General features: G+C 46.7%; 1 protein-coding gene across 1 annotated transcript in view; it reads right to left on the reverse strand.

Moving 5' to 3' along the window:
• Positions 1-26,896, reverse strand: part of TBC1D22A (TBC1 domain family member 22A) — a 327,765-nt gene that overhangs the window by 230,276 nt on the left and 70,593 nt on the right. Inside the window, 2 exon segments of the mRNA XM_045552759.1 lie at positions 2,949-3,077; positions 12,987-13,057. Coding sequence (XP_045408715.1) covers positions 2,949-3,077; positions 12,987-13,057 — 200 coding nt within the window.

Genomic DNA, 26,896 nt, shown 5'->3' on the forward strand with positions numbered 1-26,896 from the left:
GAAGACCTGCACGTTTTAATGCCAAAAGGTATTCTACGACTTTGTTTCATTTCACCCCATTCTTGCACATGCCCACAGAGGATTCTAACACCCAAGAGACTGGGACAATCCTACTCTGCCACTTATTAGCACTGTAAAGCACTTGGGCTCCGGGACCCAGCTTCCTTGTTTACAAAATGCCTGCTCCGAATCCCTCAAAAGGTTCCTGGTGAAGATCCAGTAAGACTGAGGGTCAACAGCCTAAGCAGAAGTGCACGCGAATCTCTGCTGGAGGAGACCTGCGGGCAGCAGCACCGCCGGGGAGGGGTGGGGAAGGAGGAGGAGGAGGACCAACAGTGCTCTATCCAGAGAGGCACGTGCAGGAGCCCAGGCACAGCCAGGGACCAGAGTCTTCAGGCCTGTCACCCAGGCGTCTTGGAGGGCCATCCTCAGAGCACTGCTCCTATACAGTTACATTCGTGTGGGCACACATGTCCCCAGCATGAGCACCATAAGCTCCTGCAGGGCGGGAACGGCAGTCTGATCCACCTCTGCGCGCCCAGGATCAGCACAGCCCACCTTTACACTAGAGCTGCCTGTCACCCATTTATTAAGCAGACAGGACAGCACACATGTCACCCCCACACCCTGCTGTCACTTTTGTCAGGAGGAGGGGATCCAACGTAGAAAGGGGAGTACTCTGCAAGGCTGGGCAGATAGGGCGGGTGTGCCCCTCCATCCCTCCCTCCTGTCCCCATCATGCACAGGACTGAGCAAGCAGGAAAAAGGTCTGCAGAACTTACCTAGAGGGGGAAAGACACACAAGATGAATCTTTTAACACACTGACTGCCACACCAGAAAAAAAAAAAAGATTTTCCTTGGGGTCACGGTGTTTTATTAAAACAATTCTTTCTGATTTGTTGTTTTTTATTGTTTTCTGTATGTGAATTATACGCAACACAATCCACGTTTTTAGAATTAAATTGTCAATATTAATTGTAACAATATGAACATCAACAAGTAAGATTTTCATGAACCAACTGCAGGGTTTTGCTTCATGAGGCCCTGGGCTCAAACCGGCCTGAGTTAAATACCACTCGCATGGCAGCCGGTGTGTTAACTCTGACCAACTCCCTGTGGCTTTCACATAACATCTGCAGCAGAAGAGTAAGCACTTAAAAATTAAAGGAAGAAAGGACAACAGAGGAATAAGGGGACACACCAAGGCCACCACCCTCCTGTTGCCCCCATCGGTGCGGGAGGGTGGGTGCTGCACACCTCGGGTCAGACAGTGGGTTGAGCTCGGTTCACAGGTCAAACACCCATGAGTAGGCAGCAGGGAGAAACCAGGGCCTCCAAACCCAAATCGAGTTCAGCTCTGCCGGAAATGACAATGGCGAGAAAGCACAGGGTACGTCCCAAGAGGCACATTTGCTGGAGTCAGGCAGACAGGAAAAACCACCCCATGCTACAGTACATATCTCTCATCTTTTCAGAATTCACAATGATACGGAATCTTTTTATAACCTATCACAGTAACTAAAGAAAGATGTATGCAACCTGTTTGTAATTAACTTTCCCTTAAGAAATTCAAAGTAGAATACAGCTTGGTAAATCTTGCAGAAAGATGCTAGTGTCATCCTTTGGGAAGTCCTTTTCCTGAATAAGAACACACTGAAAACAGGTTTAAAACAAATTCATCAATTTCCTAAAACCAGTGAAATGGAAAAAGAAAATAGGTAAGCTAATATTTCCCTAACCAAATCCAAAGGCAACCTGTATCTCAAATCAGGCTCCCAGAATAACTGGGTGCAGCCCAGTGTGGCCAGAGCCCCCCAGTGTGAGACAGAAGGACCACTCCAGCATAGGCGGTGCAGTCCAGAGGCGCGGGAGCTCCGTCCCGGGAGCAGAAGGAGGTGGGTTCGTGCCCTTCCTACCGCCTCACTCTGAAAAAAGGCACTTTTCCTGCCCAAGCCTCAGCTGTATCCCATCCATAAAGAACATGCTTCCCAAGAATCCACTGCTCTTAAAGAATCTCTGCTTATGTATCAGAGGTAAGGCCTGTCTTCGGGCCTTTTTAACAGATTTATACCAGATATCCACAGAGAGATGTAGATATCCCATATCTGAGGTAGAAAAATTTGGCAAAACTCCTTCACCTAGAAGTAGGATTTACAAAGGGAATAGTCAATAGTGGCACGCCTCAGAGAAACTAGAACTTGATTTCAGATACATAAGACAATGATGCCAATTAAGAACTACCAGTTTGACCTTTCACATATTACAGAAAGAATGAGAATTATAAAGTCCTCGAAGAGCTGTTAAAGCTCTAACAGCAAATTCTGGATGCACTGTGAAGCATAAATCAATTTTAAGTATTTTTCCCATTATGCACATCATCTGTCAATTGACTATTTAAGAACCCATAATTATACCCATTTTGTATTAAACTAAATAGCAAAATAACAAACTGACTACACCTCTTGCTCTGCTATGAAGTGTGCCGCCCCCCCAGTCAAGCTGATGACTACGCCTTTCTCCTATCTACACGCCCTAACCGTACCAAAGAGCACAGCACCGTGGGGCCGTGGAATCTCTCCCTTGTGGTGTGATCTGGTTAAACGCCAAGTCCCAGACCTTCAGGAAGAGCCTTTTGATTCCCAGACAGCAGCTCAGGGAGACACAAAACGCCCATCACCACCCGAGGCAGGTCCTGGGGGTCTCTGGTATTTACTTAATCTTTTGTAACTTCAATCAAAAACACCTTCTTACTTTTGTAGAAGGAACTAGAGACAAGCAGGTATCACTATTAGAGGAAATTCGCCATTATTTGTTTTCAAATTAATTTATTAGAAAATAAAACTCTGTGACCCAACCGGGGGTATGCTAGACAAAACATTCCCTCCTACAAATCATCACCAAATCAAAGTATGTCAAGTAATGTATGAAAAAGAAAAAGCACTCCCACCTGTCTATATGTATCTTGGTGAACTTCATCATTCCTAGAATCATAATAATGCTCAATAAAAGCAAAATATTCTTTTTGTTTTCTCTGGAGAGTGGACGGTCTTCGGTCTACATTGGCAGGAAGGTAACCCTGGGTGAAAAAAAAACAAACAATACACATGGTTACTGCTAACTCATGGAGTCTCTACAAGAAGTCTGACATGAAAAGCCTCACATCAGACACGGGCTTGGTGTTCTGCAATCTGACGCAGAGGGGGCAAGAGTTATGAGAAAAGGAAGCAGGCACATAGGAAACCAGCCCTGGCCACACTGCAAGTTCCCCCGACAGCTCTCACGGAGGGTCCGGGTCTAGCCTCTGCAGCCCCAGCGGTCTTGCTCACTCACAGCCAGACAAGAGCCAGACTGAGTCACTGCAGCAGGCGAGTTCCAGGCTCTTCCACGGGGGCACTGACAGACGAAACAACCCATTCTCTAAAGGCCTCGTATGCAACAAAGGGTTCAGAATTCTGTAAGATCTTCCAGCAACAACCACACACGCACACACACACACATACGTGTATATGGACACATACATGCACATATATAAGTGTGTGTACAAAACCATCACTTATGCAAACTTGCTCCTATCTCCACAGACTGGTGGCAGCTGCAGACTCAGGACATGAAGGAGACACAAACCCAAGCAGGGCAGTACAAGGCGGCCGTGAAGAGCCCAGACCAGGGCCAGTCCACCTGGTGTTTCACGTCTTCTGTTTCCTTGTTTCTACTTTTTAAATTAACATTACTGACGTTACACAGTCGTCCCTCAGTATCAGAGGAGGAAATACCAAAATCCTCCAGATGCTCGAATCTCTTATATAAAATGCCATAGCAGTAGCATATAATCTGCCTACATCCTCCCAAATACTTTAAATCATCTCTAGATTACTTATGACATCTAATACAATCCAAATGCTATGTAAATAATGGTTATACCATATCATTTTTTATTTGCACTATTCTTAGTTGTTGCATTGTTATTGTTTTTCTTCCCCAAATATTTTCCATCCACAGTTGAATCCAAGGATACGGAACCGGTGGCTATGAAGGGCCAGCTGTGGTTTATAAAATAAAATGCGCTCATTTTAAGTAAACAGCTCCATGACTTCGACAGGCTATTCAGCTGTGTAACTACTACTCCAAGGAAGACACAGAACACTGCCACCCCCACATACTTCCTGGTGCCCTCTGCAGTCCACCCGCCCTGGGCTCGGGAGACGCTCACCTCCTCACTATGGGTGCTGAGCCTGTCTTAGAACTTCCTAGAGACAAACTCAGGACAAGCTTTTCTGTGCAAGCTTTTCTGTCCCTCAGCATAGCATCTTCTGAGATTCATTCAGGTGGCTGTGTGAATGAGCAGTTATTTCCTTCTCTTGCCCAGTAGTAGTCTACCGTATGGATATACCAGTTTGATACGCCAACCACTTGCTGGTAAGCCTTTGGGTTGTTTCCAGTTCGGGGATACTACGAATAAAAATTCATGCACAAGATTTTTGTGGACATACGCTTTGACTTCTCGCAGTTAAACACCTAGGAGTACAGTTACTGGGTCATATTGTAAGTGTATGTTCAGTTTTCTAAGACACTGCCAGATCTTTTCCCAAAGAAAGGTTACACCATTTTACATTCCAGCCAACAATGTCTGAGCATTCCAGATGTTCCACACCCTCTTCAACACTTAGTATCGTGAATCTTTTAAACGTTGGTCATGTCAGTGGTGGGAGCACACACATTCCTCTTATTCTCCTTAAGGCATGTCCATCGGCATCTATCCTGCAGTGTAAATTACACTCACACACGTTTGTTTTAAGACATTTGGATCACACCACTTGAATTTCTTTTTAATAAAGAAGTTGGGTGTCTACATCTGTGAAGTGTATGTACAAGTGCAATTAGTCCCCTGCCTCCTTCTTACTGATTCACAGGCACTCTTTACAAAGTCCGTGTGGGAGCCCCTGGTAAACAGCCTCCCCCCGTGACCTGCCCTTCATCTTCGTAAGGATGTTTTGTGATGAAGAGGAGTCCTAACTTTAATGCAGCCCAATGTATTAATCTTCTGATCAGTCCTTTTCAGGAAAATTTCCTTTATCCAACAGTCCATGCTTACATATTTCACGTTAAAATCATGACCATATTCTCATTGTCATTAAGTATTATTCTCCAACAGGGGTCAGCAAACTACAGCCCACCATCTATTTCTGTAAATAAAATTTAGTTGGAACACAAAGAAGCCTACTTGTTTATGTGCCGTGTACGGCTGCTTTTGTGCTACAGTAACAGAGTTGGTTACAAAGAGGCCATCTGACCCACAGGCTAAAATATTTATTATCTTTTTAGACCTTTACAGAAAAAGTATGCCAACCCCTGCTCTAACACATTCGTCTGGAAAGCTAAGTATGCTTCCATCGTATGTATTTATATTTAACCTTTCCTCTATTTCTGAACATTTTGACTATGTCTAATTGTCCAGGATTCTAAAGTGTGCGTCAGCTAACAATGTCTGACTATTCCCTGAAGTAAAACTCCTATGGTGAACCGCCAGCTCAAAGGGATATCTTCAAGGTTTCTGATTCGTTATTCCCAAGTAGCTCTGCCAAGAGCAGCCGCAAGTCACATCCCCGGCAGCCTGTCCACCGTCCCCAACAGCGAGCAGGCGCCGGGGCACAACAGCCCCACCGAGAGCACCCAGTGAAGGACGTGGTGTTGGAGAGAGGAGTAGAACCACGCGGCTGACAAAGTAAACATCACAGCCCGATTTTCGGATTCCTCATTACAAAGGAGAGGTGTGGCTATTGTTCCCACCCAGCCTCTCTCTTCCGATAAAATGAGAGAATATTAATATTGCTTCACAAAATAATGAGAACGGCAACCAAATAACCAGCCCCTAAGTGTGCACTGAAGCACTGGGCATGGTTCTAGGTGCCCTCCAGGCGTTGTCTAATAAATCCTCTACGACTAGCCCTCTTTAACTAGAACCACTCGGAGTATGCTGGTGGGTCACCCAACACATGGCTCTTTCTGCCAGGTACCCAGCCCTGCCCTGCGGTGTGCAGAGACAGAATGACAAGGCGGCGAGGGTACTGCTCAGACCCGAGTGAAAGTGGCTTCTTCACCGAGTCAGACGGCTTCAGAGACAATCCGCCTCCGAAGCACCAGCTCCATCCAGCCCGGCTCTCACCTTACTGCTATTTCAAGTCTACCTCGACTCTTGGGGAGTAACAATTACATAAGATGGCTTCTTCCTCTTTGTCTCAAAGTTGCCATACCCATAGCTTAACCAAAGGAAGGGGCAGCTCCTCACCCGGCCCTGTGCTACACACAGTGCTGCCTTTAATCCCAGTAACCGCAGAGAGCTGTCCTCATTCCTATTTACAGACGAGGAAACAAGCTCAGGAAATTTATGGAACGTGCCCACAGTCACATGGATGTGATGGCAAAGTAGAGCCAAACCCCAGCGTGCATGAACCCAAAGCCCCACTCCTGAGCTGAGACCCCAGGCTTCTCAGGAGCGCCACCTGACCCCAATTCACAGAAAGCTTGGGGGACAGATCCACACCCTGAGGAGTCACGGCATACGCACACACAACGTGCATTAGCCCAGCCCGACCACATCTGACCTCCTGCTCTGCGCTGGGAACACAGCGACGCTGGAGAGTGGCTGTGCTTGCAGGGGGCCGTCTGCCCACGGGGGGACACAGACCCCACCTCCACTGGTTCCCTGCCCCCGACAGTCCTTTCCCTACACTGAGGCCACATAGACCCTGTGAAAATCGGATCATTTTCAACGCCGCCACCACCCCCCAAAAACAGTGGCCTCTAATCAGGCTCAGAATAAAAGCCCAGGCCCTGCCCAGGCCTCCTGGGCCCTGCTGGCCTGGCCTTTCCTGCCTCTCTGGCAGAGGGACAGAAACCTTCCTCACTCACAAGGCCCGTCTTAAATGTTCCTTAAATAGCGCACCTTGTCCTGCCTCAGTGCCTCCCTCTGAACTTCCTGTTCCCTCTGCAGGGATCCTCCACCTAGATCACGGCTCAGCAAACTACCCACCGCCAGGTGAATCCAGCCCAGCCCTGTTTCTGTAAACACAGCTATGTGGGAGCACAGCCGTGTGCTTTCATTCACGTGGACTCTCGGAGGCTGCTTTGGAGCTACAGTAGCAGCACTGAGCAGCTGCTACCAACTGCATGGGCCCACAAAGCCGAAAATGCCCACCGCTGCCCTTCCCAGGACTAGCTTGTGGCTGCTGCCTGCAGTCTATGCTGGGCTGGCCTAGCCTTTCCACACGGACCCTCTGTAGTCCCCGCCTCCCTGGGCCCTGCCAGGATCCCAGTGGCACTGCTTCTGGTTACGTAGTGGCTTCCCCTCTCTGTCGTCCGCACGGGCCCCATTCGGGCATCAACTCTGCCTGGTATGTGCCGCTCCCCGACGGCACCCACAGTGCTGGGACAGGTGAGATCTCTTCAAAGAACACATGAGACTAGAAGGCACCCCCAGGCACCTGGGTGGCCCCCTCCCTCCTGCCCTACAGGCCTTGCTCAAAGTCACCTTCTCCGTGAGGCCCACCCTGGCCACCTCCTGCATCACCTGCACCTCCCTGGGCCCTCACAACCCCTCTAACCTTGCTCAGGGGGTTTTTCCATAGCACTTACCACCTTGACTCTATCAAACTTCCTCAGTTTACTCTTTGTCTCCTCCCACCAGAATGTAGCTCCATGAGGGCAGAACGTTTGTCCAAGGGCTTAGAGCCCTGCTTGGCACACAATAGATACTCAATCCATACTTGCTGAATGAATGAATGATCATGATGTGCAATGATACTGTCAGACACAAAGGGAGCGTCACAGCCCTGAGGGGCTGAGGAGGGAGATGCCTGAGTTATCTTGGGACAATATGAATGAGCATACTCGCCTGGGTTTGCTTTGTTCTGATGGTGGAGAGGACGAAGGAGGAGGGCACGGAGTGCACAGGGCAGCAGGCCCAGGCTGGCTCAGGACAAGGCCCTCAGCAAAGCCTGGCCGATGCTGAGCACGGAGCTGAGGCAGCAGCCGGGAGAGAAGGGCCTGTGTGCCCAGCCAGGGGCCCAGCCTTCAATGCAGGGCAGCAGGGCCACCAAGGGTGGCCAGCCAGGGAGCAGTGGGCAGCCTGACACCAACTGCATGCAGCAAACGTGAACAAGAACTCTTAGAAACGCTTCCCATTCCCCAAATTTTAACTTAACTTATTGAAACACAAATTCTAAAAGGCAAGTATGTCATCAGAGCACAGGCAATAAAAAACCCCCCCACATACTCATGACACTCCCATTCCTAAAGGAAAACACACATATGCAAGTTGAGGCCTTTCAATAATTAAGCAAGACTAGAAATTATGCAAATTAAATATATTCAAGTATGCAATGAATTTTAAATGACAGAACTACAGAAAACTTAATTGCTGTATTAGCATGCTATAAAAACACTAATCATAAATGTAAAACAATGCATGCATATACTTATATCTGAATTGTCCTGGTGACAAAAAATCAAATTGTTCCTTCCCACTATGTTCATATGCAAACCTACCTCAAAATATTGGAAGAATAAAAGATGATGCTGGAGTTTCACTTATCATTTTTAGCCATTATACTCACTAACGTAAATGTTAAATGTTTAATTAGTTTTTGTTCGATGTTTTTGAAATAGCTATTAAGAAGAGTCAGGCCGGGTGCAGTGGCTCACACCTATAATTCCAGAACTTTGGGAGGCTGAGGCAGGAGGATCACTTGAGGCCAGGAGTTTGAGACTAGCCTGGGCAATATAGTGACATCCCATCTCTACAAAAAAAATTTTAAAAATTAGCTGGGCATGGGGGCACACACCTGTAGTCCTAGCTACTGGGAAGGCTGGGGTGCAAGGAAGCCTTGAGCCTAGAAGTTGGAGGCTGCAGTGAGCTATGATCACACCACTGCACTCCAGCACGGGCAACAGAGTGAGACTCCATCCCTAAATAGCCAAAAATATGATTCTCTACAATACTAATTTTTTAAAAGTTACTAACCTGCTTGCATAAATTTAAATGTTAAGTAGCATACTGGTGGTTTAAGGCTATGCTCTCTCTAGACTAGAGTATGTTAGCTCTTCACAAGTGACAAGAGCCATGTTTCTCATCTTTCTTCACTGAAGTAGTGTTTCCTATCCACCAATTAAAAATAATGCTCTTCAATCACCACAAGGTTCATGTTAGTGACATATCATAAACACACTGAAAAAGTGTCATTAGTTTGCCAGAGCTTAGAACAGATTCATATGCAAGTACAGCTTTGGTTATTTGCCTTTTTAAACTGGTCAACTGATAAATTCTTCTTGATTCCATGTTTAACTCAAACTCTTGGTCCTAGAGATCGGGGACTAGGATAAGCCACTCCCCTCTTACTCCACCCACCTAAGCTTCCAGGACAGCAAGCTCACGGCTCTCAGCCAGTCTTCCTTAGCCTCGCTCATTCAACAGGCCCCCCCCACACCCCAGCCCAGGTGTGTGCTGCCTTCAGCGTGGCCTCACTGCTGTGCAGGCACAGCCACAGCAGGGCTTTCAGTGCCCTGCTTCCCAGCTGGCTCATGCGTGCCCTGCCCTGTCCCATGTGGAGCCTGAGTGTCCTAGAGCAGTGGTCTCCAACCCCGACACACATGAGAACCCCCAGGAACCCAGGTAACAGTATTTCCTGAGCTCCCCAGGTGACATTAACATGCAACCACAATGGCAAAGCACACCACACGTTGAGAGGGCAGGCCTGAACGTCCCATGTCCTTGCGTCCCCACGCACAGCCAGCTGCAGGGTAACTGCTCCATGGACCCCACGGTGCACAGCACGCTGGAGTTACTACACACCCTGATGCCTGAGTTCACTCCAGAGATTCCAATTTGCTTCCTGGGCCCAGCGGATCTGCAAAGGCTCCCCAGAGGAGTCAAGTGGGAAGCCAGGTTGAAACTCCAGGATTCAGAGAATGACTAAGGGGCAGCTCTGATTGGGCAGACCCCTTCCCTGCACTCCCATGGCCCTGAATTGCTTGCTGGGTTTCCCCCACCATTCTCCAAAACATCCTTGTGACCCAGCACTTGCAGAGGGCCTGGCCAAGGGCAGATGTGTGAGAAGCACTTGCTGAATCAGGGACAAGTGATGAGCATGGTTTACTATGCTCCCCAAATCTTCGACATTACAGAACATATGCTGGGGCTGCCTGTGCCTGGGAGTAACCATGAGACAAGGAAGGAGATTCACAAGCAAGCTCTTGGGTAACCAACTAGAGGATGAAAAGATGATGGCTGACGACTCTGACCACCCTCCACCTGTCCACTCCCACGTCTGACCAGCACCCCTCAACCAGGTGGGTCCCTTCCCCTGGAAGCCCAGAGCCACAGCGCAGCAGCACTCTCTAGACAGGATGGATGACAGCCTTGCTCAGCTCAGGGAACTGAGCGTGGCAAAGGCACAATGAGCATTTGTTCCCTGTGAGAGAACCAAGGTGGGCTTTCTATTCCAGCTGCCAGAGTCCCTTTCGCCCCTTGACCCCTTCCCTGCCCCTTCCCAGTGCCCTGTGCCCCAAATCTAGTCCCCTCCCAGAGCCAGTCGGGAGCAGCCTCGCCTCACGCCCAGCACTGCTCCTCCTCCGTGCTAGACACTGGTTAAGAAATACTTCGGAACACACTCTGCTCCCACGGAATGGACTCTCGGGTGTGTGCAATCTGCCACCGGTGAGCACTCAACAGGGACAAACAGGCAGCAGTGCACAGGGGCATGGGAACAAGATCCGAGGGAACGGCTCCATGTCCCTGCAGGGAGACCGTAGGTCTGCACTGGGAGGGATGACAGAGAAAGGCAGGCACTCCACAGTCTGTTCTGCAGCACCTGGGGAGTGGCTCGGTCTTTTCCTCTCCGTACTATTTCCCAGCACCCAACACAGCGCCTGAAACACACAAAGTGCTCAGTAATAAAGGGTTAACCAACCAACAGATTTTTTAAGGCTTTACTTTTCCAGAAAACACAGCCTCATCACTCCCCACTAAAGTCTCAGGACCAAAGCCAAGCAAGGGCGGGGGGTGACAGGGGTATGCACCTGGCCTCCTCCTGGTCCCCATGACCCCGGGTCCCCTCCCCCACGCAGTCTGCCTGTTCACCCAGCTCTGCCCCTGCTGGCCCCACCCCTGCTGCATCCCCGGCTCTTATGATCTCCCATCTCCCTAACCCAGAGAGCAATGACACGCCTTTTGAGATGCCACATAAAACACTACTTTCCCCAAGGAGCCTTGCCTGGCATCCTCAGGAGTTTGCTGTCCCCTACAATCACCCTTCCCTTTCTTGGCACACCCAAATTTGGAAGGACGGGCTTTGCTCATTAACTGGACTCTTATTTTTTACTTACCTGCCAACCCAAACCCAAAATAGGGCCAAGAACTACCATGTTCATCTCTGTCCCTTGTGACTGCAAGTCCTCCCTCCCCTGCCCCTTCTCCCCCCCATGGCTTACAGACTCCAGGTCTGAAGTCTCCTCTCCTAGGACGCTGACCCTCAGCACAAAACTGCCTCCCACGCCACTGTCTCCCCCTCAGCTTGGTTCACACTTGTCCTGTACATCCCACAGTACGCAGTCCCAGACGGCGCTGTCATCATCCCACTGAGAGTCTGCGCCTAGACCTCCTTCTAATGACAGGCTAGTGTCTAATTCATCTGTCGCCTGAAGGCCCCTGTAATTCACAATGGTTAAATGAACAAATATGCCTGACGTTTTCTCTCACTTGCATAGACTCCACCCTACCCACAGCCCTCCTGCCCACAACCAGCAGAGTGGAGCCATCTGTGTCTCCCACTCTGCTCCTCTGTCCACTGGAGCCGGCGTGTTCATTTCCATGTCAACCACCGTGCAGCACACAGTAGGGCATCGAAACCATGACCTGCAGAGACTTAAAGAAAAAAAAAAAAGTACCAAATAACTCCCCCATAAGGTTTCCACCCAGACATGGCACATCCTTAATAAACATAGGATTGCTATAAAGGATCTTCAAGGTATTTTCATCAAAACTTAGAGGACATTTGAAAACTGGATATAAACTGGAAAACTGGATTAAAATAAAAAACACAAAACAAAAATACAAGCAATCACAGCAGGTCTAATTTTAATTGCAAGAGAATATTTAATCAATAAATATTCACTGTTCAGAGCTGCATCTACATTTAGGATTACGAGGTACTAAGCTGCAAATTTATTAAGACTCATTAGCAAGAAAGAGTCTTTTAAATACTGAAAGTCAGACCCAATTTAGACTAAACATTTAGAGTTCCCTAATGACTTGGCTCCAAAAACAATAAAACAGGAAAAGAGAAGGAAGCTGTGTGCAAACTGTCCTGAAATGTGCGGCAGGGCCGACCTCATTCCCAGCATTAAGCCAGGGTTGAGTGCCGGAGGATGCGCCAAAGACCACCGATGACCACCGCTGCCCACCCGGTGTTCTCAGCAGGCATCAGACCGGCGGCAGGGGAGCCACAACCCCACTCTCCATCACAGAAACACAAACTATTCCTAACATCAACTTTTTTTCTTTGCTAACATCATTACTAATACTTTGGGGAAAAAAAAACCTGGTCAAACACATTTCCTTGTTTTCAACACATTTCAACACACTTAAAACGCATTTCCCTGTTTCAACTCCTCAGAGTTGAAATAATCTTCTATGCCAGAACCTTCCTTATATCACAGGTTAGAACACATTATAAAGATGGTTTTTAAATAATAAAATCAGAGAAAAAGAATACAGATGTCATAATGATTATTTACCCTCATTTTCTGATGGTCTTATTCAACCAAGCTTGAAATTAAGCAAAGAATAGGAAATGTCACCGTAGCCAGGGCAGAGGCCTGTGTCACCAGGCAGCAGAGCCGGCACAAATGTCTGGGCTGTGGCTGATGGGCCAGATTCAGGCGGGACTCACAGGAGGAAGAAGCCCACAGGGACGAGTGACAGGAGACTCACCGAGAGAAGCTTCCACGTGATTGGACGCACTGGCTTGGGGATCCCAGACCAGCTCAGCTTCCGCAATTCCTCTGTTGACAAAAAAAAAAAAAAAACAAGGTTAGCAGACTTCCCCCAGTGCTTTAACATATTCCACCAGTTTTATTAGGGGGCAATAAGCCCCATAAATGAAAACTAGACTAAACCTAAATGACAAAAATTTCAGATACTGATTATTCTTGATACATGCCAGAAGGGAAGTCACCACTATTCCAACCAAGCAGAAGGTTACCTGTTCACACTGAAATCTTAGAGAGTACCCCCGTGTCCCTGGCGGCACCCTGAGACAGGTGAAGCACCATGACCCTTCCTCCCTCAGGCGGTGACATCCAGCTCATTCCCTCCACCCCTCCTCTCTGGTTCCCCTCTCTCCCTTCCCCCACTCCCCTCCTGAGAGCTTCTTCCCCAAACTGGCCACTTTAATTGGTCCTCCTCCCTTCCTTCTCTTCCTTCCTTCCCTCCCTCCCTCCCTTCCTTCTTTCCTTCCCTCCCTTCCTTCCTTCCTCCCTTCCTGCCTCACTCTCACCATTTGTTATTTAAGAATACCTATGTGAGGTGGTTTTCTCAGCACTGGTTTTGAAAGAAATTGTTTCACAGAGATAAGTTTATCTTTATACAACATTAATTAAGGATGTAGCCATACTACACACACCAAGGTCAACAGTCTTCAGGGTAGGCTCACACAGGTGGAGGATGCATTCACTAACCCTGCGGGTAGGAAGAGCCAGCTGGCCAGGGCAGAGGGGCCAGGAGGGTCCAGAGCCACCTCAGGGCAGGCACGGGCCCAGCAGGCACAGAGGGTGGGGACGCTGGGCCTTGATTTTGTCTGACCTGCTGTGTCTCCTTGAGCAGCTCATTCCCGTGCCTCGAACGGTTAGAGAATTCATTTCAATTTGTAGGTATATCAACACTTGTCCAATCCCACTGACACTGAAGTAATTATTTCTTTCCTTTAAGTTAGGAATCCACCATTAGGCTCTTCTCCTAACAGCTCGAAGCTAATGATTAATACTAGGAATAAAAGAAATGATTAAAGAGAAGACTTCGCTAATATAATCAACAAAATACAAAGTCCTGACATCTAATCTTTTTCCAATTACTAAAGTCTAAGTAAAATAAGTACAGAATAATTGGGCAATGGTACCAGCAATAACTTGCATTTTACAGCAATCTCAGAAAATATCAAATCTTCCGCAGTACCCTAAGGATATTATGAAAAGCAGGAACCTAATATCTGAACACCAATAATGTAATGTTTACCAATCATGTTCCCAGTGCCTCTCCTCTGCATAACTCTGGTTTTCTGATTAAGGTTTATGAAAAAAGCTGAGAGAACTTGGTTGTTAATGTTCTCTAAATCTATCTCCTCATCGGAAGAAACTCACAAAAATTCAAAAATCTTGAATATATGTGGTGAGACAAACTTCTAACTCTGTTTAAGTTTAGTGTTTAAAGAGAGCTTTCATGTATATTGTCTTACTTGATCCTCAACACAGCTTGAGGCGTTTAGGGCTACGATCACTATGTGTACACAAGAAATTGTCCCAGAGAGGTCAAGTGACTTCACCAAGGTCACAGAGGAACTAAGTAATGTTCAATACCAGGGTCTTTCCACTATATTAATTCACATTCTTAAAAAGACTTTTTGCAACACAGATAAATCTCATTTCTGAATACAGACAAAAGGATTCCGAGAAAAATCTTAGGAGATGAAAACGCAGCAGGATATTCAAAGAATAATGCACACAAGCAGCGTATACTTCAAGACTGAAGGGATGGTTCCACATCAGGAACTCTCACAGCTTTATCGATGTGCTGAGTGAGGCTGATGGGGAAAAGCCACAGGATCATCCTGACAGACGTCCACACAGACTCCCACGCAAGGCCCACTAGCCCCTGCCACCTTCCTAGCACAATCCCAGCACACCTCACCCCAGCAGCCGTGGGGGCAGGGAGTCAGCCCCTCACCTCCTCAGGTCACGGAGACAGAGCTCTGTTGAGTTGGCCACACCCTCACCAGTGGCTGGGTCCGCAATGGGCCTTGGACCCGACTCCAGCCACTGAGCACAGATTCATTCACGGGGGCTTCTCAGAAAGCTCCCCCTCACTCTTGGGGAAGCTCCTGGAGGCAACTCTCTCTTCCTCTGAAAACTGCCAGGGTCAGACATGGGGCTCAGGACCGCTGCAACCATCTACAGCCCAGCCAGCCTGAGGACGGAGAGGGACGCAGAACAAAGAGAGCAGCAGGAAACAGTTCTCAGTTAAACAACATGGCCAGATGCAAGAATATCACAAATCAATAGCTTTCTCTACCAGCACAAAAACAAGTAGAAAATGTTACAGGCATAAGCTTAACAAGAACTGTACAATACTGCACGAAGAAAACTATTAAGGCTTCACTTAAAGACATACATAAAAAGAGGGAAACACCAAGCTCACTGACATCAACAAGGATTTAAAGAGCACTTCCTCTGGGCCAGGCACTAGGCTAGGGGTGAGGGGATTACAAAAGCGAGCAACACCAAACACCGCCCTTGTGCCCAGAGAGCCCCCCAAAGAACTACAGATTTAAACAAGAAATTTGTCAAAAATTAGTTGGATAAAATTTTAAATGAGTGATAGTATCCAATATTAATGAGACTTTGGATAAACAGCAACTCTTTCACATTTTGGTAAAAGTGTACATAAATAGCTTTTTTGTTAGTCAAATTTCAAAGTATATAACCTTTAAGCAACAACTTTAAGAAACCTATTCTACAGGGATATTTCCCAAAGTATGTAAGGATTATGCACAAGGATGGTCATTTGAGTAATGTCATCTTAACAAAAAATTAGAAACAACCACAATGCCCATTAATAGGGAGATGATTAAAAACCCTGTTACATCCATACACTGGAATACAATATTGTCATAGAAAAAAACGGTTATCTTTTTGTGCAGATATGGAATAGACGCATCTCAATTACGAGGTGAAAAGGGAACAACACAAAACAGTGTGTACATGTACTGATTACTTCTGTCGGTTCAGCTCACTGCTTTCTGGTGACTTTCCTCAGCTCGTGGAATCTCACCCCACTCCTGAGCACATCAGTTCTCACCAAGCACAGAGGGGGTCCTCTGCAGACATCCAGGGTCTCTCTCTGCACACGTCCCTCCTCTCCAGCACTCTGCTCCACGTGTTCCATCTCAGCCTCCCCAGACAGCCTTTCCCAGTTCCTCAACTCAGCAAAGGCTGCCAGGTTCACTTAGGTTCTCCCTACCCCTGCAGCTTGGAAACTGCCTCCAATTACAAACTGAGTCATTGTAAAGTTCACCTTGTTTATTTCCCTTCTCACAGGGTCAGAGCCCTGCACTGCCTGCTGTCTAATCTCTGACAACAGTTGTTTCACATATCTGGTCCAGTCTTCCAGGTTTTTACAACAGAAGAGCAATTCCTTTGACAGCTAATCCTTGGGATTGAAGCAAAAGTCAATTTGCTAACATATTTTTAAAGAGATTTTTGCCTATATTCACCAGGGATATGAGAGTCTAGTTCCCTTTTCTTACAATGTCTTTGTAAGATTTTGGTATCAGGGTTCTGTTACCCTTAAAAAATGAGTTGAGAAGTGTTTGATACTTCACTCTTTTTCTGAAAACATTCTTGGAAGATTGGTACTATTTCTTCTTTGAATGTTTGATAGAGTTCACTAAGTAAAACCATCTAGCTCCGATGGTTTCCTTGTATGAAGACTCTTTAATTATGAATTTAATTTTTTAAATCTATAAGGATTTTAAAGGTCTCTATTTCTTCTTGTATCAGTTTTATTAAATCGTATCTTTCAAATGATATGTCCATTTCATGTAAGTTCTTTCATGGAACATGTCCACTTCATAAATTTATTGGCATAAAGTTATAAATAATACCCCTTGTCTTTTAATGCCTGCAGGATCTGTAGTGATATCCCTTTTTCATTCCTGATATTGATAATTTGTGTCTTCCTTTTTTTATTGATCAGTCTAACTAGAGGTTTTTCATTAGTTTTTTAAAAAACTAATTTTAGATATTAATAATGCTTGTCTTGTTTCTCCATTTTCCAGCTTATTGATTTTCACCCTTATTTAGGTTACTTGTCTTCTCTTACTTAGTTTTGGGTTTTTTCCTAATTTCTTAAGGTAGGAGCTTTGATCATTGATTTGAAACTTTTATTCTTTTCTAATATAGGCATTAAAATGTGGCCAGGCCTGGTGACTCACACCTGTAATTCCAGGACTTTAAGAAGCTGAAGTGAGAAGATCTCCTGAGGCCAGGAGTTTGACACCAGCCTGGGATAGCAAGACCCCATCTCTACAAAAAATGAAAAAGAGTTAGCCAGACATGGTGGCATGTGCCTGTAGTCCCAGCTACTTGGGAGGCTGAAGCAGGAGGATCACTTGAGCCCAGAAGTTCAAGGTTACACTGAGCTATGATTGTGCCACTATGAGTGACAAAGTGAGATCTGTCTCAAAAAATATATATAAATATAAATAAATAGTATAAATTTTCCCCTAAGCACTGTTTTAGCTGCATCATACAAATTTTGATATGTGTTATTCATTATCATTCACTTCAAAGTATTTTCTAATTTTCCTTGTGATTTCTTTGATCCATGGGTTACTTAGAAGTATGTACATAAATTTCCAAATATCCAAGGATTTCCTGGATATCTTGTTACTTATCTCGAATTTAAAGCATTTGCTCAGATGAACTTAGCGTTATGTCAACCCTTTGATTTTTTTCTATGACTTGTTTTGGCCCAGCATAGGTTCCATTTGGTAAATGTGCCTTATGTCCTTGAAAAGAATGTGCATTTTCAATTGGTCGATGTGGTATTCTATAAATCAATTAGATCTAGTTGGTCAGTAGGGCCATTCAAATCTTCTATATTTGTACTAACATTTTCATTTACCTATACTATCAATTACTCAGGGAGGGGTGTTAAATTTTCTGCTGAGGACTGTGAACTTGTCTACTTCTCTGTTTCTGTCAATGTTTGCTTCACACATTGTAAAGCTATATTAGTAGGTGCACAGATATTTAGAACTCATCTATCTACTTAATGAACTGATCCTTTTATCACTATGAAAAATCCCTCTTTGTCTCTAATACAGTCTTTGTCTTGAGGTCTACTTTTTCTGATGTAATTATAAGCAAATTATTTTTCTTCTGATTAGTGTTTGTATGACATAGCTTTTTTTCCACCCTTTTATTTCAACTGCCTGAGTCTTTATGTTTAAAGCTTGTGATTGGCTTTTGCTATGATTTAAATGATTTTGTTCCCTCTAAAGATCCATGTGTTGGAAACTGAATCCCCCATGCAACAGTGTAGGGAGGTGGCCTTGTGGGAGCCCTCCTGAATGAATTAACGCCACCACAAAGGGAATTCCAGGAGAAAGTTTGCCCTCTTCTGCCAAGTGAAAACATAGCTTTTGTCCCCTTTTGTCCTTCCAACTGCCACCATGTGGGGACACAGCAAGAAGGCCCTCACCAGGTGCTGGCACCTTGATCTTGGACTTTCCAGCCTCCAGAACTGCAAGAAACAAATTTCTCTTCTTTGTAAATTGCCCAGTCTGTGGTATTCTAGTATAGCAGCACAAAACAGACTAAGAGCTTTCTTTCAGCTTTCTGTCCCCGTGTTTCTTAAAGTCAGACAGCAAAATCACTGGCGCTCTAAGAGAGAAAACTAAAATGTAAGGAAAACTTACATAAGCATAAAATGAATGCGAAATAAATAGCATTTCTTTCTTCTACAACATTGGATTTGCTTTCTGAAAAATAAAACTTTGAAATATTTTTATGAAAACAACATCAAAATCACAATTCCATTCTCATCTGCACTGTGAAAGTTTTATCTCTCAATAAAACTCCCACTTGGGAAATTACCAGATTACCAGGTGGTGACTCTACACCAAAAGAAGCAGAGAGGCAGCAGGCTGTAGTGGAGCCAAAGCTGGTTGGGTTCAGAGGACTGGGGCTCCAGGCCCAGTCTAACCAACAGCAACCAGGGAGGCCTGGACAGTCTCCTTCATTTTTCTTGAGCTTCAGTTTCCTCCACCAAAATACAGGACAAAAAATACCTGCCCCGCCGAAGTCACAGAATTTTCACAAGGAACACAGAGACAATACATGGGAAAGCATTTGTAAACTGTGACATACTATACAAACGCAAGAGCATGATTCCTTTATGCCGACAGATGCAATTATGCAGCACACTCTGTGAACCCCAACCAGAAAGCAATTGGGACTCACTCGTTCTAATTGGATGCAAAATATCACTTTTGAGACCGAACCAGAAATCTGTCACAAAATGGGGTATGCAAAGAACTCATAATTATAAGCACCTTTTTTCCTGAAAAGCCAAGAATAACAAGAAAATCAATCTATAATTTAAGCTATTTTTTTTCCTCAGATTCATCTCTTATTAACTTGCTTTAATTCTGATTTTTGAAAAACTTTTGTAGCAATAGAATCTGGGAGAGACACTGAACAAAAGTAAGGAATCCACCTAGGAATCCACCTACACACACCTAGGCTTCCATGTGGATCTAGTGTAAGATCATTAGCGTAGGAAGGGTCTGTAAAATAAGCACATCTCCTGCTCCTGAAGCCGCGTGCAGGATCTGAGCAGCATTCAGCGAGCACGCGCTCTGTGCACGCCGCCTCTGGGGCAGAGCCACCGCAACACCGCCATGCTCTGGGCACACCCACACATCCATTCACCGAGTCAGCACACACGCCAAGGACCAGGCACAGAGCTAGCCTCTGAGGGGGCAATCCAATGCAGCTCCACCCCTCGTGGGGCTTTGCCTAGCAGGAAGAAGGAATCGGCCAGTGCAATCTGTGCTCCCCAGGGCTGAGAGAGAAAGGAGTGCAAGGCACAGCTGGCCACCAGCGGGGAGGCAGTCTCCTCTCTGAAGAAGGGACATCAGGAAAGAGTCCCTGTGAGCTGCTCCTGGAGATGCATCTTGAAGCCAAGCAAAAGCACAGATTTACCTCTGCCCCCTACCCTAACCCTCACCAACAAGGCAGTAAAGAAATAACGTTATAAACAAGGATAAAGGCAAAAATGGGGAGATGATGGCAGACAAGAAATGTCAACGGAAATCTGAAACATGGAAAGCAGACAGAAGAATGGGAACTGACTTAGCAGAGTGGAGGAGGCAAACCCTTGCAGCCTGCCAAGGGGACGCCAATGGGGAGCCACCAACCCACGGCAAACAGGAAGGGCTGCACGGGGCCCAACGCAGGAGGACTGCCCCAAAGGTGGCAGAGGCAGCTGGTTCCCCACCCATGCCGTGAGCTCCCCCTGCCTTACCCTGGCTGATCAATGACTCTAGGATAAAACAAGCTACACATGACAGCTCCTCATGGCTCAGTCATGAACCAGAGATACAGTCACACCAGCACAATGAATCTCCATTTACCAAAAACTGACACTGAGAGGGTGGGGAAAGAAGAGGGGGAGGAGCATAGTAAGAGAGCTAAATCCTCTGCTGTCAAAGTGGAAAGTCAATAAATATGGCTAAACTGTAAAAGTTGGCAAAATTAACATAGTATTTAGAAACATAAAGCTAAGTGCCAGAAGGGTAGCCAGGAGGTACCGGACAGCCGCTGGGGTGGAGTGCAGGGGTGAGGAAGGGTGGCGGCAGGGACTACTGTTTTGGGTATAAACCTTATATTGCAGGTTGAGCGTCCCTTATCCAAAACGTGTGGGATCAGAGTGTTTCAAATTTTAGATTTTTTCAGATTGGAGAATATTTGCATATATATGAGATATCTTGGGGATGGGACCCAGGTCCAAATACAAAATTCATTTATATTTCCTATACACCTTATGCACATAGCCTGAAGGTAATTTTATACAATATTTTCTAATAATTATGTGCATGTCAAAACAGTTTGTGTACACTGAAGCATCAGAAAGCAAAGGTGTCACTATCTCAGCCACCCATGTAGACAGTCTCTGGTTGTGTGGCATCACCATCATTCCTGACTTTGAATTTATGTGCTACTGATAAGCCGTCATTTTCTTACACTTATTCACACACAGGTACTTAAGGTAAAAAACAAGACATACCATTAATACAGAGAAATAGATGTGCTCAGGGTAACTATGCAGCACCGCGGCATCGCCAGGACACCTGCATCAGCTGTCAGACAGACAACAGCAACGACAGACAACGGCAGCTTTCAGCCTCCACCTACGATGCTATGCTCTGATTAAAAGGTTACTATACACTGTGTTTTACTGTTTCAGTGAGAAGAAACATCAGAAGCAGATGAGGGACCAGGAAGTGGGACTGAGGAAGCATCCTGCTGGATGGCTTTTTAAAATATTTCCTCCAGAGTCATCTCTTCATTAATAACAGTTTTTGTTTTAGAAAGTCTCTCTTTGATATCATAAACTGCCATGAGTTCTGGTCCTGTTATGAATGCACGTTGCTCCGGTCCTGCAATAAGCCCATCACACGTTCTCACCTGTCACCTACTGGCACTTTTTCTGCAGTGTTAACTTCATCCTCACTATTATCACGGTCACCTTGATTCAGAACCATTTTAGCACTTTCACCACCAGTCAATGAATGAACAACTGGAACCTCATTATCGATGCACTTTTCCCAGCTTACTGACAGACTCTGAAGATTTATTTTTTACATACATTAGGAGATCAGACAACACTTTTTTCTCACTTGACACACAGAATCCTTCCAAGTCACCACCTTGTTAATCATCATCATTGAACACAGTCACAGGCCAGAGTTTGTGCCAGACATGCACAACCGTGTCTTTAATCACCGTGTTCCAAACACTGGCACACAAACGTGGCACACGTTCACAAAGATGCTGATGAATCCACTTTTTTGATAAACAACCGAGATCTTCATTTTTAGCCTTATGCAGTGTCTTTCTGTGTTTCACTAACTTCTGTTCATCACTTTTAGCGCAGAACCTCCGCAGTTCATCTCCCTGTTTCTTAGGTCATACGTGGCGGTCACCCCAACAGCATGCTCTTCTGTGAGCCGTGTTTCACACTGACACCGCTGTCCGGTTTCTCCAACAGCTTGACCTTCTGCGCTACAGACAAACATAAACGCTTCCTCTTTCTCATCACTATTACCCAGAGGGATACCTGCAGGTCATTCTGACATGTTCAACAATATCGTTACACCACAGAACAAAGAGTAAGCAAAAAACTACAGTGAGTAATGCATGTAGGTCTTGGCCCCATTGTGGGGAACCTGCCCTGGGAGCATCCAGCCCACACATGTGCCGATTAACACCTTCTGCGGGCGTGCTTGTGCAGGGCATCTGAGCAGAAAGGATATATTGCAGCTGAAGGAGGTTGAGAAGTTCTTTTTCCCTTGGGGACACCAAATAAACTGTGTGTTGCATACCTGTGTATTGACTGCAACCTGTCACATGAAGTCAGGTGTGGAATTTTCCACCTGTGGCATCACGTTAGTGCTCAAAAAGTTTCAGATTTTGGAGTATTTCGGACTTTGGAATTTGGGATTAGGGATGTTCAACCCATACTACTTCATTTCTTAAACCAGGTACATGGATTACTTTTATAAAAATAAAAACCTGGCCAGGCACAGTGGCCCATGCTTATACTCCTAGCCCTTTGGGAGGCTGAGGCAGGAGAATAACTAGAGCCCAGGAGTTTGAGGTTGCAGTGAGCTATGATCACGCCACTGCACTCTAACCTGGGTGACAGAGGAAGACCCCATCTCAAAAGAAAGAAAAAAACAAAAATTTGGCCTAAAAATAATCATATACCTTATTGGTATATGTCAAGGGGCAAGGGCACTGCAGCTACAGGAGGCTGTATACACAAAAGCACAGAGTGTACAATAATAAAACATCTTTCCGTTACTGTATGGAGCTTAGCACGGGGCACCCATCCAGGGGGTGGAGACGGGGGGTGGGGTGCCAGTGAGAAAAACATCTAGAGAGGGAGCCAGGGTCTGGATCACGCACAGAAGGCCGGAACAGTGTGCCAACCATCTGGATTTACACTGACAGGTGCTGAGGAGCCAACAGAGGTAGGGAGGGGGGAACGGGGTGCTAAGCAAAGACTTCAGAGGTGTTTGGACAGAATGCCACAGGGATTGCTGGGTGACTTATGAGGTGAAAGTAAAACAGTGATCCCTTCTAGACGGGAGGCACACAGCAGCCAGAAATGACGGAGCCAAAATGGGAGCCCAGATCTGGCACACCCCAGGCCTGAGCTCATCACAGCTCGCCCAGCACACAAGGATCAACCTGCTACGGGCCAGGGCCAGCAACTGTCCTGGAAAGGAGGTGAGATGGATCTGGCTTGAGGCTGCCCACAGAACCCCTCCAGAACACAAGGGTCCCCAAAATAGTGACAGTTATACCTGGAAGATTACTACTACCCCATCACCCTCAGGCTTTCAAAATGGAATAACTAACTTTTGGAAGGGTGCATTTTTTCTCAGGTAAAAAGGGGGAAGCAGCAAAGTTCCTAACCACTGATCCATGAGATCATTTTTATCATTTATATATAGAACTCCATGCTCCTTATCAATTTGTTTATGTGGAAGGCTAAATGTTCAAAGGAAAAAAGTACAGCAAGCCTGAGAGATACATCTGTTCTTTTCCTCTCCAGCCTTTGGCAAATGTGAACAAGGTTTCACTTCCACAGATAGAGCTAGGAGGAAAACTGTTTTTCCCCAATCAGGTGACACAGGTAAATGAACCTTCCAGAAGTTTTCTTTCTGCAAGACCCTGGAGCCCACATTGCAGCGAGGACATTGGCTGCGTGCAGTCTCCCAGCTCTGAAGGAGCTGGCTGCTCGGTTCAGATGCACGAGGAGTAGATGAGAAAGAGGTAAAGCTCAATTACCTGGCAGCCTTTCTGAACAGTTCTGGGATTCCAAGCTTGATGACCCTTAATTGCTGTAATTAACATAAAAAAATTTTCAAAATAACTTCTCTAGCTGTAGCTTTTGCTTTTATCCACAGTTTTTTTTTTTTCTTTACTTCAGGCAGCTCCTGGGTAACAAGTGGGAAGGAATGTGCATTTGAAGGCATCAGAAATGTCAGAAAGGACTTCTGACAAGCACTCCTACAGGTGAGTGGCTGTGCTGTACCAGGGAAGGCAAACAGCTGCCTGAGTGAAGAAACACAGGGAAGGGGCCCAGGGACAAGAAGATGAGAGAGACCAGGGTTGGGGTGGCGGTGGGGGTGGGGGAAGGGGAGGGGTGCCTCTGTGCAATGCTGGCTGCTGGACCAGGAAAGGCCTTGCAGAGGAGGAAAGACTGGGGAAGGACTGAAGTCCAGCCGTGGACAGACAGAAGGGGGAGGCACTCTTAACCAAGGAACTGGCGTCTGAGCTCCTGGAGGGCAAGGGCTCACGTTGCGTTGGCTCCATAAACGTGGTGGTGCGGGCATCTAACCCACGCCCAGTGCTACCCACGAAAGAGAAGTGAGAGCTGATCCTCTTCTCCAGGAAGGCGCACTTCATGCGGGGACAGCCATGCATGTCATGCTGACCCTGCTGCAGATTATGGTGGCAGCTCTTTGGAAGCCCAAAGACTAGAGGCATTCTATCTCCAAGTAAAATTTTTAAAACAGAAAAAAAAAAAAACAGGTCCATGGCGCCTCTTGAAGGGACTGTCCCCTCAGCTCTCCTTCCCCACCCCCACCCCCAGAGGTCCCCTCATCGGAAGCCCCAGAGTCAGACCTCACAGCTGCACCCCCAGGTGAGGCCTCCACCCTGCCCCCCACATCCTCCACTCTGCTCCTCCACAGCTGAATCCAGACCCCCCGACTTGTGCGCCGCTGCCCTTGGTGGGGAGGCCCCACACCCACCCCCGCACACCCTCGGCTTGCACAGCTCCTGTCTCCAAACGGCAGTTCCTGCAGCCCCCGCCAGCGGGCTCCCAGGGCTGAATGGCACTGAAGAGGAGCAAGCGCTTCACTGGGAGGAAGGCCTCGAGAGCTGTCTTAAAACAAGGTCCCAGGGTACCCACGGGCCCAGAGAACAGAAGTCAGAAGAGGACTGAGGATGACTTGTTGTAAGAAAAAAGTCTCAAAACCTCATCTCACTCCCCAGTTCCACCACAAGCACGCAAGCCTCTCCTACCCACACGCTCCCTCGGCCACTGCTGATTTCACACACCCAGGATTTAGGGAGACCCACTCCCTAAGGGCCAAACTCGGGGCGGTCAAGGGCTAGAAGGCCTCAAGGAGCTCAGGAAACAGAAGCTGACGTTCATTAAACACCTGTTATGTGCCAGGTTTCATGCAGATTATTTCATCTAATTCTCACACTAACTTATTCATAGATGAGTATCACTGAGGCTCAAGGGACTTAACTAACTTGCCCAAAGTCACACAGCCAGGGAGGGCCACGCGGAGGCCCCCAGGTACTGCTCCTATACCACACACCATGGTCCCTCTTGGGAAGCACACAGGGAGGAGAAACAGTGCCGGGGACTGTGCCCTGTGCCTTCCACACATGTGCTCATGAAAGCCTTAAAACAACGTGACAAGTCAGCGCCAAACAGAGCAAACCTCAACTTCAACCAAGGAGAGGCAGAACCAGCTTAGAAAGCCAACTCCTCACCCCTGCGCCACACCAGGGCTTCCAAACGACCAGACGATGCCAAGATGACTTCTGGGGAGCCCGGGGCAGGGGAAACCGATGGCTGAGTTTGCTGCTGGGTCCGAGCCAGTGGGTCTGCGGGCAGTCCTGGCCAGGAGAACAGGAGCACTGCCAACCTCACCCCATCGGCCTCCCTGGTGGGAGACAGAATCTGAGCACTGCAATGTCACCAGAAATGGATCTAGGAACCACATGGGAGAAGCCGGACCACCCACCCCCACAATCCTGAGAGTTCTGAAGAAGGGGGAGAGGGGCCCTGGGGTCTCCCGCCATCTGGGTTGCTCACAGACTACAGAGACCTGCAAGCCACTGGCGAGCAAACACATGGCGAGGTCTGCTGCGCATGAAACTCCAGCCACGCTGTTACATTTTGGAAACAGGAAAAAATAAACGTTTTAAAACAATGAAAAATTAAAACAGAGACTCATTTTATTCTAGAAACTGTGCTACAATTAACTATTAATTTATTTTATAGGAAATGAAACACACTTCTAAAACTTAAGTTTATTATCTGCTTTCCAAGGGCCCTTCACCAAAGCGAGCTGCACGGAAGAGCAAAGGCTCACCCGAAGGAAACAGAAACTGCACGCACCTGCCGCCTTCGGTTCTGCACACCGAGACCCCGCTCGCTGCCCCACGCAGCACGCCTGTCCTGCTCACTGCTCCGGGACACTCGTCTGGCAAACAGGATCCCTCCCTCTCATGATTTTAGGACAAATTTCCAGGAAGTATTTTATTCACCAGGATCTGGTCATGTCAGAACCAGAAAGGAACACGGTACTGTGTGCATTTATGTCAAAAAGGATTCCGGTGATCTCATAGGTATCTGGGGATTTTTTCTTCTTGTCATTTATTTTTGTTTTGCTTGATTTTTGCTAGTTTTAACAGTTATGTGGAATTTTTTTTAAAAAATAATCTACCTCAGTGAACATCCGTAAGTAACTCATAGTGGGGAAAACTAATCCTGTTAAAACAGAAGCCACTTTTGTCACCAATGCCAGGAAAATAATTCCTCCACCCTACTCCGTGACGGGTGTCCAGCTTCTCCCTAGTCCTTCCATCTGGAGACTTCAAGGCCACCTCCTCCAAGAAGCCCTTGCAAGGCACCTCTGCACTGTGATAGCTCAGCACTTCCTTTCTGCCCAACTGCTCTTCTGCAGCAGAGATTTCTCCTCCCGAAACTGGGGGTAAAGCATCAGGAATGCTGCAGGTGTTCTGCAA

Source organism: Lemur catta, chromosome 6, assembly GCF_020740605.2.
Source record: "Lemur catta isolate mLemCat1 chromosome 6, mLemCat1.pri, whole genome shotgun sequence".
NCBI lineage: Eukaryota > Metazoa > Chordata > Mammalia > Primates > Lemuridae > Lemur > Lemur catta.